This window comes from Triticum urartu, chromosome 5, assembly GCF_003073215.2.
Source record: "Triticum urartu cultivar G1812 chromosome 5, Tu2.1, whole genome shotgun sequence".
NCBI classification, from domain to species: domain Eukaryota; kingdom Viridiplantae; phylum Streptophyta; class Magnoliopsida; order Poales; family Poaceae; genus Triticum; species Triticum urartu.
The window spans coordinates 615,252,112-615,266,919 of record NC_053026.1 but is presented as its reverse complement, the minus strand read 5'-3'; the positions used below and the strand labels follow the sequence as shown (position 1 = coordinate 615,266,919).

Here is a 14,808-nt window from a genome sequence, read left to right as displayed (position 1 = left end):
AGAACAACATTTTTGGAATTTTTTTCCCTCTAGCGCTACCCACGTGCTAGCTCTATCGAATGAACTTTTGCTGGGCCGGCCCAGTAGCAACTCCTTCAGGCGCCAGTAAGCCGAACCGGCGCTCTAGGAGCTCCCCGGAGCGGTCCCTAGCGTAATAAACAGTTTTTTTTGTAGCCCTAAAAAAACATGTTTTTGTCAGTTTTCGCTACGTTTTTGTCAAATCCGGTTTTTAGCAATAGCTCGATTTTATGCCCAGCTTTTATCTTCTTCTATATCTAAATAACTAGCCACACTAACTTAGGGTGTGTTCGGTGTCCCTCCGCTCCGCTCGGCTCCGAGTGCGGACCGAGCTGGAGTTATAATCCTTGAAGCAAGCTAACAGCTGCTCCGTAGATTCTGCATTTGAAGGAGCGGTGGACTGCCGAACGCGGCCTTATTTCTCTCAACATGCAAGCATGCCACCTCATCATTCAACAAAGATGAAAAAAGACCCACCTTAACATGCAACCATGCATAAGTAAAAGCTACCTCAACATGCAAACATGCATGAAACTTTTCATTTTATTCATATTTAACAAAAAAAATAACTATACAATAATTTTACACAATAAATCATTTGTATTTTCAAAAAAAATGTCATGTTATTCCAAATCTTCATGTTCCATACAACCAAATCACATTAGAATATATTGCAACATATTCCCACAACAACTTGCGGAGTTTCATCTAGTTTTTTCAAATGGTAAGTGTCACACGTTTGGCACTAAGCACTCCAGCCCTGACGGTTTTTACTGCTACAATTGCCATCCGAAAAGAAAAAATAAACCAAAAATAAACTGAAACTTGTCATCTGAAAAGAAGTTGTTATGCTTGACAACTAAAGTTGTCATCCTTGCGTCACTAAAATTGACATAAAAAGTGTTCGAAGTTGCCATGTGTTCGTGCCACACGTGTCGCACTTATGAGGGTCCTTTATTTTTTTCCTCGGTTTTTATTGTTCTGCCTTTATTTCCTTTCCTGTTCTTTTTATTTTTCTTTTTATTTATTTTATTTTATTTTATTTATTTTTCCTTTCCTTCTGCCATTCCTCCTTTATTTTTCTTTATTTTTCCTTTCCTTCTGCCATTCCTCCTTCTTTTTTTTACTTTTAGTTATTATGTTATAAATATTTACAATATTAGGCAAATACACATGCACGGACATTTTCAATGAGATTGCACAGATTTTGTGGAAGATGCGAATAATTTTTACGATTATGAACAAATTGCTCTCGAACCTGTTATGATATTGTTCAACTCTTATTAAATGTGTTCTCAAATCGCTCGAAATAAAATTCCATGTATTGAAAAAAATGTTCACATGTGTAACAAGAAGTTCAAATATTTTTCAAAAATGTGTTTTGTGCAAAATCTGTTCATTGCAACAAAATGTGTTTCCCCTTTTTTTGTTTCTGTTATTTCAGTTACTTTGTGTACATATATGTCAAAATGTCCATAATGTTTAAAAAATGTATTTCATGTATTTCAAAAAAAAGTTAATTCAATACTTTTACAAAATGTTCATTTTTCTGTTAAAAATAATTTATTGTGTTTTGTCTTGACGTGGATTTTGAAAATGATTCATCATCTATTTTGAAAATTCTCAATGTGTATTTTAAAAATTGTTCATCATGCATTTAAAAAATTTCATTGTGTAATTTTTCAAAAAATGGAAATGTTCATCGTATTCTCAAAGAATATTAAGTCTGTATTCAAATAAGTGCTCAACATATATTTTTGAAAACTTTCATCATATTCTTAAAAAGTGTATTTAATCTTTGTTTCTTTTTCAAATTTGTGAACCTTTTTTGGATGCATGATTTTTTTTCAAATTCATGAACATTTTTTAATTCACAATTTTTTTGCATTACAAAGTTTTTCATAATTTCTGAACATTCTAAATTTTCCTGATTTCTTTAAAATTAAGAAAAAGACAACCAGTTGTGAGAAAAAGACTGATGTGAATCGGTGTGAACGAAGCGCGACCGCCGCCTCGTTGGCCACCCTCGATCGTGTGCTGCTCGATCTGCTCTTGGTCGGACTCCGGTCAAAATGGCTCTGATGAACCTTGAAGGATTTTGCACACGTGCTGGAATGCATTGTGCACGTACAGGGTCGGAGATCGATGCGGAAGCGAGAGGATCGAGTAATTAATCCAGCAGCAGAAAAGAAGCGAACAGCTAGGGAGGCGGCGGCTACATGAGGCAAATAAGCGGAGGAGCCAGCGAAGGGTGAGATACTGGGTTGCAGCCCACTCAGATGCACCACCTCCTATTCGTGCTAAAGGCGTTGATGAGGAGCTCCCGTTGCCGCTAGCACCACCAAGGTGTGGCGAATGAGAGCTCCTATTGACCGCTCTTTGTGCCGTCGGCCAGACGCATAGATTTGTGCATAGTCTTTTTTACTGTGACAAGCATTGTGGCGACACGGTCATTGTAGCAATTGGGTTTTTAATCTTTTTCTTATTCGATCATTTTTTGAAAACTTATAAACATGTACAATTTTTGAAATTTCAATCATTTTTTGGAAATGCGAATATATTTTTTAAATTTGAAGGATTTCTGGAAATTATGATTTTTTGGAAACACAGACATTTTGTTAAAACGTGATTTTTATAGAATGAACTAATTTTTATAAAAAACTTATTATAACAGGAGCATTTTTGAAATCTTGAATATTTTTAAAACATGAACTGTTTCTAAAAACACTACCATTTTTTAGATTCTTATTTTTTTTAGGGAAAATCAAAAAAATAAGAAAAACCTTAAAAAGTGGTAGATAAAGAAAAAACCAACACATAACATTCTATAATGTTTCTAAAGAGTAACAGCAGAATCGTTGGCTTTAAGGTTCGGTCTATTTCTTGCATAAAAGGCGGGTTACAATCGTCTCGTTGTTAATTCTGACAATATGGAGATGATTGACACACTGAATAGTGGGGGACATTCGGCGGGAGCGGCGACAATAGTGTCCGATGATTGCTATTTCATAGCTTGTGATTTTCCTCTTATTAGGTTTGAACATTGTAATAGGGAAGCAAATAAGGTGGCTCACGAACTTGCTAGCCTAGCGAATTTTTCCGTCACTAGGGATTTTGGTTTGACAAGCCTATAAGTGACATTGTACCTTTTCTTATTGACGATGTAACAATCATTACTAATTAATAAAGGTGATGTTTATTTCAAAAAAGTAGAGTAACCAGAACATACTAAATTGGTCGACCCAAATCCCTAGCGTTTTGTGCGATCTAGCAACTAATGCTTCAAATAGGACTTGGGGGGCCGAAGCATCGCGACAACACAAGGCGTCAACTGTTCCGGACATTGGCGACCACGCACGATGCACAATGCGTGGGGAGCAGCTAGGTCAGTATGATAGGACCCATAGTTGTTTTGCCGCTCCATGCAGAAAAAAGGTCCAAAACAAACCTTAAACTAGTAGACGAAAACTAAATCGTGCTTTGAACTCCTAATCCCCAAAATCACCCCAGTCTAATTTAAACCTTGGGAGTGTTCACAAACAGGGATGGTCAAGGTGGCAGGTCGAACCCGGGATTGTTGGTTGTGGCTGAGGGAGATAGCCGGTTGGGCGTGACCCACCCTGTCCATCCTTATTTTGTTTATATTTGAAAATATTGTAAACATGTACAAAAAGAAAATTCTAATGTATACGAAAAATGTACAAAGTGTGTGAAAAGAAATTAGATATCATAACATAAATATGAAAAAAAAATAACCACGTATTTAAGAAATGTTAAACCTATATAAAAAGTGTTCTTGATGTATTCCAAGAAATGCACAAGGTGTTTGAAAGAATAGACATCAAAAAATGAAATGAAAATTGTTAATCATACATTTAAAATGTTAAACATGTATAAACAATGTTACTAATGTATACAAAAAATGTACAGCGTGTATGAAAAAAGTAGACATCAAAAGTAAATATCAAAAAATGTTAATCATGTATTTAGAAAATGTTAAATATGTATAAAACAATGTTCCTGGTCTACAAAAAAATGTAGAAGGTGTTTGTAAAAAAGTAGACATAAAACACACACAATTTTTAAGAAATGTTCCTGATGTATATGAAAATGTGCAATGGTGCTGATGTATACAAAAAATGTATAATGTGTATAAAAAAGAAAATTGGCATCAACCATATATTTGAAGAAAATGTTAATTGTGTATTTTACAACTATTAAATGTGCACCAAAATGTAGCTGATGTGTACGGAAAACGTAGACTTGTGTTGAAAACTGTGGAAGAAAATTGAGAAAGAAACAAAAGAAAAACGAGTGCAAAAAAGAAAAGGAAACAAAAGAAAACCAGATAACCAAAGAAAAAAAACCGAACTATAATGAAGAAAATAACCCGAAGAAACCAATGAAGAAATAAAGAAAAGGGAAAAAGGAAACAAATACAAGCAATGAAAACAAAGTGAGGAACACACAACCCAGTCAACAATCCCAAGGTCTGTCTTGTCACATCAACGAATAACAGCTAAACGATCTCAATTGCTGAAAAGAAGAGCTAAACGCTCCCAAGGTTCAAAATAGATCGGGTCATAGAGTTTGTTGTGCTGAGTTCGAGGATTAGGAGTTCATGGTTTGATTTAGCTTTCGTCTACAAGTTTAAGATTTGTTTTGTACTCTTTGCCTTTGTGCATGACTGGTCGCCACTTTGTAGCACACCGACCGTGGAGGATACAAGACAGGGAGGTTCAGGACGTACACAACACATCTCCGTGCTACCGTGGCGCGTCAATTGTAGGTTGAAAACTATTTTCAAACCCACTTACTGGCCAGTGAGAATTCCAGCAAGGGCTTTCTTTCTTTACACACAAAAAAGGGGCTCTCTTTCCTTGGAGAGGGTAAAGCCAACAAGTCTAAGAATGCAAAAATATATTTGACGTAGTCTTGTATCGAATATAATATGGAAAACATTTGGAAACACTGGAATGACTTTTGGTGCATGTCGATCGCCTCCATGAGCATCTGGTCGGTCTTTGATAGTGTGGCGCGCAACACCCTCCCACTACACACATATGTTGGTGCAACATGAGTCGTGTGCCGGCAACCGAGCGCAACACAGGATCTGTTAGCGTCACGATCAGGTGCTGCGAAAGAATCAAAGAACACAACGCAATATGGCGGATGTTGCAATGGGGCGTAGCACATCATGATAGATGTTGCGAGGGAAGCAGGAAAATAGCTCAGCAATGCTATATTTACAAGGGTTTTACATGAGTTTTATAGGCTAGGCTGAGGTCGGGTGCGTTGATTGGTTGTTAAGATGAAGCGGGTCCCACCCTGAAAATCAGGGGGAAAGATTAGTGAGGGAGGAAAGGTTAGTCCGTTAATTCTTGTAAAAAAAATCCCGTACCACCCGCAAAAAAAAAATCCCGTACGTCTAGCATTTTTGAAAATAGCTAGACGATCAGACGACAGCGGTTAACGCGATAGAACTGCCCGCGGGAACGGCTGATCTTTGTCGGTTTATCCATTCAATATTCAGAAACGAGCGGCGGTATGATCGCCTTGCTCTCCCCTCACGGTTGAGAAGAAGATGTCCTGGCCATGTCAGTGTGGCGTGCTCAAAATCGGCCGAGATTCTATAGAGGATGCGGACATGCTAACGGCGCATATTATCACCACCTTATCCGTGGTCGTGTGCTAAATAAGAACGTTGAGACCGGATCAAACTCTGCCTGACACGTCGCTGATGCTTCGCCGATCTACTCCCTCCGTCCGCGAATAAGTGTACATCTAGCTTTTGTCTTAAGTCAAAGTTTTAAAACTTTGACCACCTTTCTAGGAATAAATAAAAGCATTTATGGCATCAAATTAGTATCACTAGATTCGTCTTGAAATGTACTTTGATAATATATCAACTTTATGTCATATATGTTACTATTATTTTCTATAAAGTTGATCAAAATTTTAAAATTTTGATTTAGAACAAAAGCTAGATGTACATTTATTCGCGGACGGAGGGAGTACGTGACAAAGAAGCAGACTTAGCCGAAACCGTAAATAAAGTGAGTCGTAAGAATCGACGAGAAAACTAATGACTGAGCACGTGCGCACCTCTCCTGTGCTTTCACCGGTGCAAACAGAGAGGAAAACAGAGCCGACTCGCCTCGGATTCCATCACTAACTAGCCTATGGGCCACGTTGTCAGCACTGATCAATCTTCCGGTCGATGTCTCCACCCTAACGGCCATACTATTATTTCTTACGTAGACACGAGAGAGCGAGAGCCAAACTGCCAAATACCATCACCTTATTATCAATCCTCTTTTTATCAACAAGTTTGTAGTATTAGAATTTAGAATAGACCGGGCGACGCATAATGGAGCACAATGACCCCCACCAAATAAAAATGGCCAACAATGGAGGAGACACGCCGTGCCAAGTGCCATCGTCGTCCCTAGCTACCACCGGTAGCCAGCCAGCCAGCCCTCCAATCGCTCGCGCTCCCGCGCCCTCACATGTCAATGTGCTCGCCCGCCTTGCAATTTGCAGACCCCAAACCTCACCAACCGCCCATGAACCATACATAATTAGTACTTAGTTAGTTGCCCACAAACCATCGCTCATTTTATCCTCACACTCTCCGCGTGCTCACAGCTCACTCCGGCTACCCGGCCAGCTTAGGTGCTCGGTCCATTCCAGCGCCACCCATCATCAGTGCGTCGGCCACTACTGAGCTCGGCCATGGCGGGGGCGGGGGCGCAGCTGCGGCGCGTGGTGGCCTTGGTCCTCCTGGCCTGCTGCAGCATGGCGCCGGCGGCGACGGCGAGAGGGATGTCGGCGGGGATCGCGCACAACATCACCTCCTTCCTCAGCGGCCACCCGGAGTACAAGCAGTACAACCGGTACCTGACGGAGACGCGGGTGTGCGACGAGATCAACGCGCGGGGCGGGGTGACGGTGCTGGTCCTCGGCGACGGCGCCATGTCCACGCTCGTGTCGGACGCCGGGGCCGACCTGGGCGCCATCAAGAACGCGCTGCGCCTCCACGCGCTGCTCGACTACTGGGACGTCAAGAAGCTGAAAGCCCTGCCCACCGGCGCCGACACGCTCACCGACACCTTCTACCAGGCCGCGGGCGGCGCGGCCACCAGCGCCACGGGCAGCGTCAAGATGGCCAAGCTGGAGGGCGGCGGCTTCGGCTTCGCGTCCGCCGCCAGCCCCGGCGACGCCTACGACGCCACCTTCACCAAGGCGCTCAAGCAGACGCAGTACGACTTCGCGGTGCTGGAGGTGTCGGCGCCCATCGAGTTCGACGGCCTCTTCGACGGGCCGTCCGTCGCCAGCCTCACCCGGCTGCTGGAGAAGGCCGGCTGCAAGCGCTTCGCGGCGCTCATCGCCAGCACGGGCGTGCTCAAGGACTACCAGGCGGCCATGGCGGACAAGGCCGGGCTCACCCTGTTCGCGCCCAAGGACGACGCGTTCCTGGCCAAGGGCGCGCCGGACGTGGACAAGATGCCCCGCGCCGACCTCGTCGCGCTGCTGCGCTACCACGCGCTGCCGGGGTACAACCCGAGGCCGTCGCTGAAGCTGGTGAAGGCGTCGGCCCGGCCGTTCCGCACGCTGGCGTCCACCGCGGGCGGGAAGTACAACGTGTCGGTGGTGGCCCGCGGCGACGACGTGTCGCTCGACACCGGCCTCCGCAAGTCCCGCGTCGCGGAGACGGTCCTGGACGACACGCCCGTGTGCGTGCTCACGGTGGACCGCCTCCTGATGCCGCTCGAGCTCTTCGCCGGCGCGCCCGCGGAGGCCCCCTCGCCGACGCCCGCGCCGGCGCCGTCCCCCGCGGACGCGACGCTGAGCTCCCCGCCGTCCCCGCCACCGGCCGACGCCCCGTCGGAGGCCGCCGCGGACCACGTTCACAAGGACGTCAAGGCGTCGTCCGCCGCCTCACTGTCGGTCGGCGCGCTCGCCGCGGCCGCGTGCTCCGCCGTGCTCGCGTCCCTACTGTGAGAGTAAGACCAGTGAAAGCAGAGAGAGCGGTGGCACGTCCCCTTCCGGCCACATTCCTCGTCAGCCCATCACATTCTTCTCGCCATCCTCTTTCAGCCATTGATCGTTGATTGCATGAGTCGCAGCTATTCTCTCTGTAATTCATGAAACATTGTGTACATTATTATATCTTGATCTTTTTACGTGCTGGTTTCGTCAGAAGAACAAAGCCGTTACAGGGCAGCCACACCGACACAGCCCTTGCCATTTCCGCTCACCACTCACGCAGACACGCTCCATGAATAAACAACACCCGACGATACGGCGGCGACTTTACACGCTGCGCAATGGAATTGTAAATTGGATGGAGCAGATCATGCATGTGACCCCCTCTCGAGTTTTACTCCTCTTTGTCCTTGGATCGAGGTCGGTCCTTGCTGCTGAGCAGGCAGCCCCACCACATGCAAATGCAACTGACGCCCATTTGCCGGGCGCTTCAAAATCCGGGGAGATGAGGCCCAGGATAGCCAGTGCGCCTGCCACAAATGCCATTCCACTCGCAGCTCGATCCGGATGAGCTGGCGCTGTCAGTTCATACGGATTCCGTCTCATCAATTTCACCGGGCCAGACGACTCACAAGTTCAGGACCATCTCTTCTGATCTGAAAATAATTAACGGCAAGTAGACCCAAACACTAAACTCTGCAGTAAGAACCAAGGACACTAACATGCACGGATAAATAATCATCAGCGGGCAGTAAATAAGACCGTGCTGGAGCTACTTTTATCACAGCCGGAAAATTAGGGCATGCACTCTTGTGAAGCGGTGAAAGTACTTGTAGTTGCACAACTGCTGGGGGAAAGAAATGATTACCGTAGCACGGGGGAAAAGGCAACACGCATGTACCCGCGGCGCTGCATCACATGATCAATGTACTCAAGGACAGATGTTCCCAGCTCCTGGCCAGTGGCCATTGCTAAAGTGCTGTAGTATTTACACAAGAAATCACTACAATTCCTACATTGCAGCTTGTGTGAAGCTGTGATCACAGGAAATATTTCTATATCATGGAATATCTACAACCTATGTATTCTGAAGTAGCACTATATATTTCTTTATGGCAGAAGTTCTAGATCTTGAAAATGGCAGGCAATTGGGCAGAAGAGCTAACTTAGTCTTTGGTGCTAGCGGCCCTCTCCTTCTTCTGACCGCCAAGAATCCGGGAAATCTGCAGTCCTCTACTGAACGCCTGGTTGAACAGCATCCGCGTCTGGAACTCGGAGACGAAGGGGAACCATGACAGGACAGTGATTGGTGTGAACAGAAGCATCCCCATGATAACCTCGTATGCCCGCGCAAGGGCTCGGACAGATCCCCAAAGCCCTGTGACCCGGAAAAGAGGCCTGCAAGCTTGTGCAATCTGGAAGTGATAACAGAGCAACGGTAAGAAACCAACGGAAGCATATATAGATGAACAGAAGCAGGCATTCCGTTGTAGTAATAAATATATGATGAAGCAGACACAAGAAAGAGAATGGCTGACCAATAGTATTCCCCATCCGGTGGGCAAGAATGCCAGGAAGCATACAAGTATGTCTTTTATAGTCATGTGAAGCAGTACTATCAGCACGACCAAAATAGCGAAGAACGAAACGAATATCATGAACTTGATCAGACGGAAGAACAGCTGAAAGTTCGCGCCGAACCTCCGCCTTCCGACAGATATGATCTGAAAAGACGGTAGGCAATTTAGGAAAGGAATTTAGCCAACGCAACCTTCAGAAATACAATGTTGACAGGAAATCATGATGTTCCGCTATAAACATTTGTACTGACTGATCCATGTTTTATTGACAAAGCAACCATACTCTCTCACCTTCAAAATAACCAGCATCACCAAAATTACGAGCCATGAAATTAAGTAAACCTGGAAGTCACAAAATTGAAAAATGTTAAAGACCCACCCAACCACCTAGCACAGTCAAAGTCAAAACACTGCTCGCATACCACGATACTTTTGTTGTTCTTTGCGATAGTTAACTGGTAAACGAGGCCATACTGATATATGAAAAACCGAAGGGACAAAATTATCTCAAAGATGATTCCGATTGTTCCTGTATGCTTCAGATGCTCTTGCTCTATCTCCCACCAGGATTCCCAGCTCTTTTCTGGTGACACACCAATCCCACCACGATTGCTGATCCACTTATTCCAGTCCGACCAATCGTCCAAAATTTTCGCCCACTCAAACCCCGAGGGGTTGAACAGAAAGGGTGCAAAGAGCCATGTCAACACTAGGAACCACATGGAGGACGTAACAAAGATATATGCGATGGTTGAGTGGGAAGTTTGACCAAATAGTTGATAAACGATGAGCAGAGTCATCAACTCGATGCCTTTAACAAAGTGGCTGCGAGAATATAGCCTGTAGTTTTCTGCAAACTTTGCATGAAAGACAACAAATCCCCTACCGGTACTTCTGTATTGAGCACCTCCATGAAGCAACATACGTCCATAATAGTGAGTCTTGGTACCAAGTGAAAATGTAAAGAACACGGATGCCAATTGCAAGTTCATCATTATAAATTCACTTAGTGCCTTGCCAAATCCTTTTTCAAGGCCAATTTCCATCATCATGGGCAGGGCCATCAGAAAACCAAGCTGAACAAGAGACTGCGAGGCAAGAGCAACCTGAAGAGCATGATTATGTCTGAATTTCCGTTGTGTTGCAAGCCCTTCTTCAAGTCCACTAAGAGCAAGATAAAGGCGCCCATACAGAAACACATAAACTGTGAAGACTGTCAACTGAGAGGAGTAAAAGGCGTTAGAAAAAACTATAGTTCATTGTACTGATATACTCCAAATGCAAAATACAAGTCGTTGTGAACATATTGATGGCAATATCAATATAATATAAATGAGAAAAATATGCCCCTTAAGCTGTAAACAATCTCTATAGAGAGAAGTTCGTAGGCTAACAAGATTCATATTTGCATTTGGCAGAGAAACTTGTATGGATATATTCAGAACGAAGTGATCATACCAGTGTACTGAAATAAAATCCCACGGTGGTGAAGTAGCATGAAAGCATTCTGAAGAAATCGAACCGGTGCCCAAGCCGGTAGATATCACGGCTAAGGGTCTGCTCGCCATTTCCATTTGCCACCTTAGCCTCAAACTTGGAGATCTGATTTAGTCCTACATCTCGTCCCTTGCCGACTTGCACATATTCATGATGTGTTACATTGCCACCACGAAGAGTTGAGTTAAATCCTAAAGTATTGAAGACAATATGAATCAAAATATAATACTGATATCTATTTTGCTATCTCTTGCAAGAAAATATCTTTAATGACTACCCTGTTGGCTCTTATAAACACTACCCCCTGAAGCCTTGATTTTAGGAACATCATTGATCACTCGATAAAATCATGTAACAAACCTGCAAAAATATCTTCACTTAAGTTGATACTCCTTGATGCCTTACTGACACCACCCCTTGTTAGATGGAAAAGCCTATCAAATACATCCGGGTGGCCATAGTGGAATCGAACCCTAGACAAATTCAGTAATAAACTTAGATACAATTCAAAAGGAGAATGCAGGATCAGCTAGTTGAAGCAAAGCAAATAATGAATGAATTGGAAGAAGAGAACAATATGAAAGTAGACACAAATGATGGACGGTATGAAGTAAATGGCGACACAGAGGAATAACCCTGTCATAAGAAATCACTGTGCATGTGGACAACACGTTGAAAGATACAAGTACTGCTTCCTTGGTTTTATTCATAGCCCTTAACTGTTTCCACCCAGTAGTTATAAAAGTTCGATCTAAGACTTGCTCTCTCACAGAATTTTTGGATAACCGCATGTATGACGATTCTTGTGAAATATGAATGCTTGCACTCCCGTCTTATTTTCCGCACTAACTATTGCGAAATAATAAGGGACTGAATAGAATGTATTAATACTTTTCCAAATACTTCGATACTCAAATAAATACAGTGTGTGTGTGTGTGTGTGTGTTTCTCTTTTTACAGTAGCTGACACACTGCCAGAATAAATGTATAGAGTATTTTTCTAATCATTGAAATGTACGAGTAAATGTGTAGTGAAATACTCCCTCTGTCCCATAATATAAGAGAGTTTTTGACACTTCACTAAGTGTCAAAAACACTTATATTATGGGATGGAGGGAGTAGTTAATAGGAGAAGATCTCACTTCAGAGGGTTTGCGAGCAGCCGTTGTCCAATAGTCACAAAACTGTGCTCCTGATTTGACATAAACCATGCAAGGGAGGAGACACTGCACCATGGGAGACAAGAGAGGTTTAAGATGCATAAATAACAGAAAAAAAAATCTCAATTGTACACTACATTAGTAATCAACCTGCCAGTAAAAATGTGCTCCCTAACTCCAAGGATAGATGGCTGCCGGATTCCATCTTCTGTAAGGAACTCTTGAAGCAAGTTTCTCATTTTAAGTGCTTCTTCCATATAGTTATCCTATGAAATTAATGGCATGATGACAAGAAAATGAGTTCTTACTAGAAGCATTAGTATAATTTCATAAGTAAAAGCACTATAAGCATGATGGGAGATACCTGGTTCATGTCTATGGTTTGCAGGCCTTCACCACGGGTGAAAATTATTGCATGGTTTTGATTTTCAGGTTTTCCTTCTCCTAATATTGCAGGGCCTGGAAGTTTTATCCGGTAGATAACCTTGGAAACATAAAGATGTGCCCAGATGGTAGAAATGTCACATGAGTCATTTATACAAACAAAAAAGAGTACCCATCCAGAAATCTTGACATTTTTATGGAAAAGGAGAAGTTTTGTGAATAGAAATTGCAGCGGAGATTTTAAACTTGTACAATCATGTCACTTGAACCCTTAAAACATGAATTTGCTAACTGTACCTCCATCAGTCAATGATAGTAAAAGTATCACAAAACACAACTACATAAGTGGCAAGTTTAGTGACCGCTTTATTACGCCATCTGATTTTATTTTCTAACTATAGACTAAATTTCAGAAATAAGTTTGAAGACTTCATAGACTAAATTTCCGTTTAATGACGTCCATGAATCAATCAAGTAGGAAGATTACTGCCACCATTTTCAGCACCTAGAAGATACAGTTGAGAATGCCCCTTTCCTAGTTTTTTTTTCTTCAGTGTTGAATTGCATTGCCTGTGTTCTTTATATCTTCCATCACATGTTTTAGATCCATACTAGTTTCAGAAAAACAAACTGTGGGTATTTTGGTTCTGCACTGCCCTTTCTATTAGTAAAAATTATTTGCTTCACAAACATGATTTGACAGAAGTTCCGCACCATAGCCTGATAAAATTGAACTAACATTACCTGATCAAGATTTTGTACTGGACCCGCAGATTCAGAGTCCTTATTTAGAGCAACCTTTACCAATGTAGAGTAATAAGCTGTCTCAATTTGCTTCTCTCCTACTCTATCTTCCACCACATCAATATATGCTACACGAAGAGAAGGGTACCTGCGAGAAATATAACTCCAGCAATTAGTTTACACTTCGAGGGTAAACTCTAAGTAATGGCATTCCTATGCTATCAAATTATAATGGGTAATCAAGTGTACACTTATGTGAACTTGTGAACTTTGTGAAGGCAAATGTGGGGGAAAGCATGTGTTGTGGCTCTGGGTAATTGCATGACCGTATCAGGGAGAAACAAGAGAAAATTTAAGTTCCCACAGAGATATATGGTTACGGGCTTCCTGCACTATTCCATTGAGCTGCTTCCTTATTTTTGTTTCTCAGAATTGCAATCTAATTTGATCATGAAATTTCTCAGTGCCATATAATATCCCTGTCTCTATGCCCACCAATATTTCGAGATTTTTTAGAACTCGTCAGAAAATTTCATGCGGGTTACATCAAGATATGGGTATTTCACACAGCAATAGAAAATGAGTATTCCACTAAATTTATATCCTGTATTGTTATTCAGATATATGCAGAAGGATCATTTACGTTCTCATTAGCTGTAATATGTCTTGGGCATTTGAAAGAGCAGAACGCTTGTCATTTCCATATTGTTGGCATGATACCACATAGGCGAACTTCATATCAGCCAATGCTTCACACTGAGCAATCAAGGACTTCCACTCTTCATCCGATATTGTCCCAGCTGCTTTATATCCTTCCATGAGATCTGCAGAAAACCCATGTTACAATCATTAAACCATGCTTGAACTAGTAAAGATGCGCTGCTAATGGTGTTATACCCCCGTTCTTTCCATTTGGGTTTAGCTGGGGAGATAACAGAGACTACAAAAATATTACCTTCATGTTTGGCCATATCTAGAAATGCTTCAAGAACCAAAGCTTTTCGGTAGTACATCATGCCTCTAACTGTTTCAGATCAATCAAATAATTTGAAATTAAGCATGATCAGGTTAAATTGAGAAAATGTAGCATTTGTTTTAAAAAGGGTGATACATGTAGCTGAATTCAACAAATAAATGCTAACCAATTAATTGTACCTGTTCGAGTTAGTGTTTGGCCTCTGTATGAAGCCCATTGACGAAGCGCTTCTTCCTTCAGTTCTTCATCATCTTTTAGTTCTTCCTCAATCCTTTCCTGGAAGTTTTTCCATTCATCTGTATGCATAACCATACAAAATAAATGTCTGGTTGTTTCATAATATACTTTATTACTTATGACTGGAAAGGAGAAATTGTTCTTCCTCTTCCCCCCGACCTGGGTAAATTTTCTGTAGGTAGAACAGAGTGGAAACTCCATCTTCATTTTCCTCTTCAAGCTC

General features: G+C 42.5%; 2 protein-coding genes across 2 annotated transcripts in view; one reads left to right on the top strand and one right to left on the bottom strand.

Annotated features, from left to right (window-relative positions):
- The first annotated feature begins 6,460 nt into the window (after positions 1–6,460).
- Positions 6,461–8,204, top strand: LOC125511273 (fasciclin-like arabinogalactan protein 8). Its single transcript, XM_048676601.1, has one exon. The coding sequence runs from the start codon at positions 6,754–6,756 to the stop codon at positions 8,020–8,022; it is 1,269 nt and encodes a 422-aa protein (XP_048532558.1). The 5' UTR covers positions 6,461–6,753; the 3' UTR covers positions 8,023–8,204.
- A 680-nt stretch (positions 8,205–8,884) lies between these two features.
- LOC125507548 (callose synthase 3-like) overlaps positions 8,885–14,808 on the bottom strand; it is a 20,177-nt gene continuing 14,253 nt past the window's right edge. The window contains exons 5-18 of the mRNA XM_048672093.1: positions 14,745–14,808; positions 14,528–14,644; positions 14,328–14,396; positions 14,016–14,196; positions 13,373–13,520; positions 12,609–12,728; positions 12,395–12,510; positions 12,227–12,310; positions 11,445–11,557; positions 11,046–11,275; positions 10,010–10,807; positions 9,879–9,929; positions 9,546–9,731; positions 8,885–9,422 (exon numbers count right to left, since the gene is read on the bottom strand). Coding sequence (XP_048528050.1) covers positions 9,174–9,422; positions 9,546–9,731; positions 9,879–9,929; positions 10,010–10,807; positions 11,046–11,275; positions 11,445–11,557; positions 12,227–12,310; positions 12,395–12,510; positions 12,609–12,728; positions 13,373–13,520; positions 14,016–14,196; positions 14,328–14,396; positions 14,528–14,644; positions 14,745–14,808 — 2,526 coding nt within the window. The 3' untranslated portion in view covers positions 8,885–9,173. The remainder of the gene's footprint in view (positions 9,423–9,545; positions 9,732–9,878; positions 9,930–10,009; positions 10,808–11,045; positions 11,276–11,444; positions 11,558–12,226; positions 12,311–12,394; positions 12,511–12,608; positions 12,729–13,372; positions 13,521–14,015; positions 14,197–14,327; positions 14,397–14,527; positions 14,645–14,744) is intronic.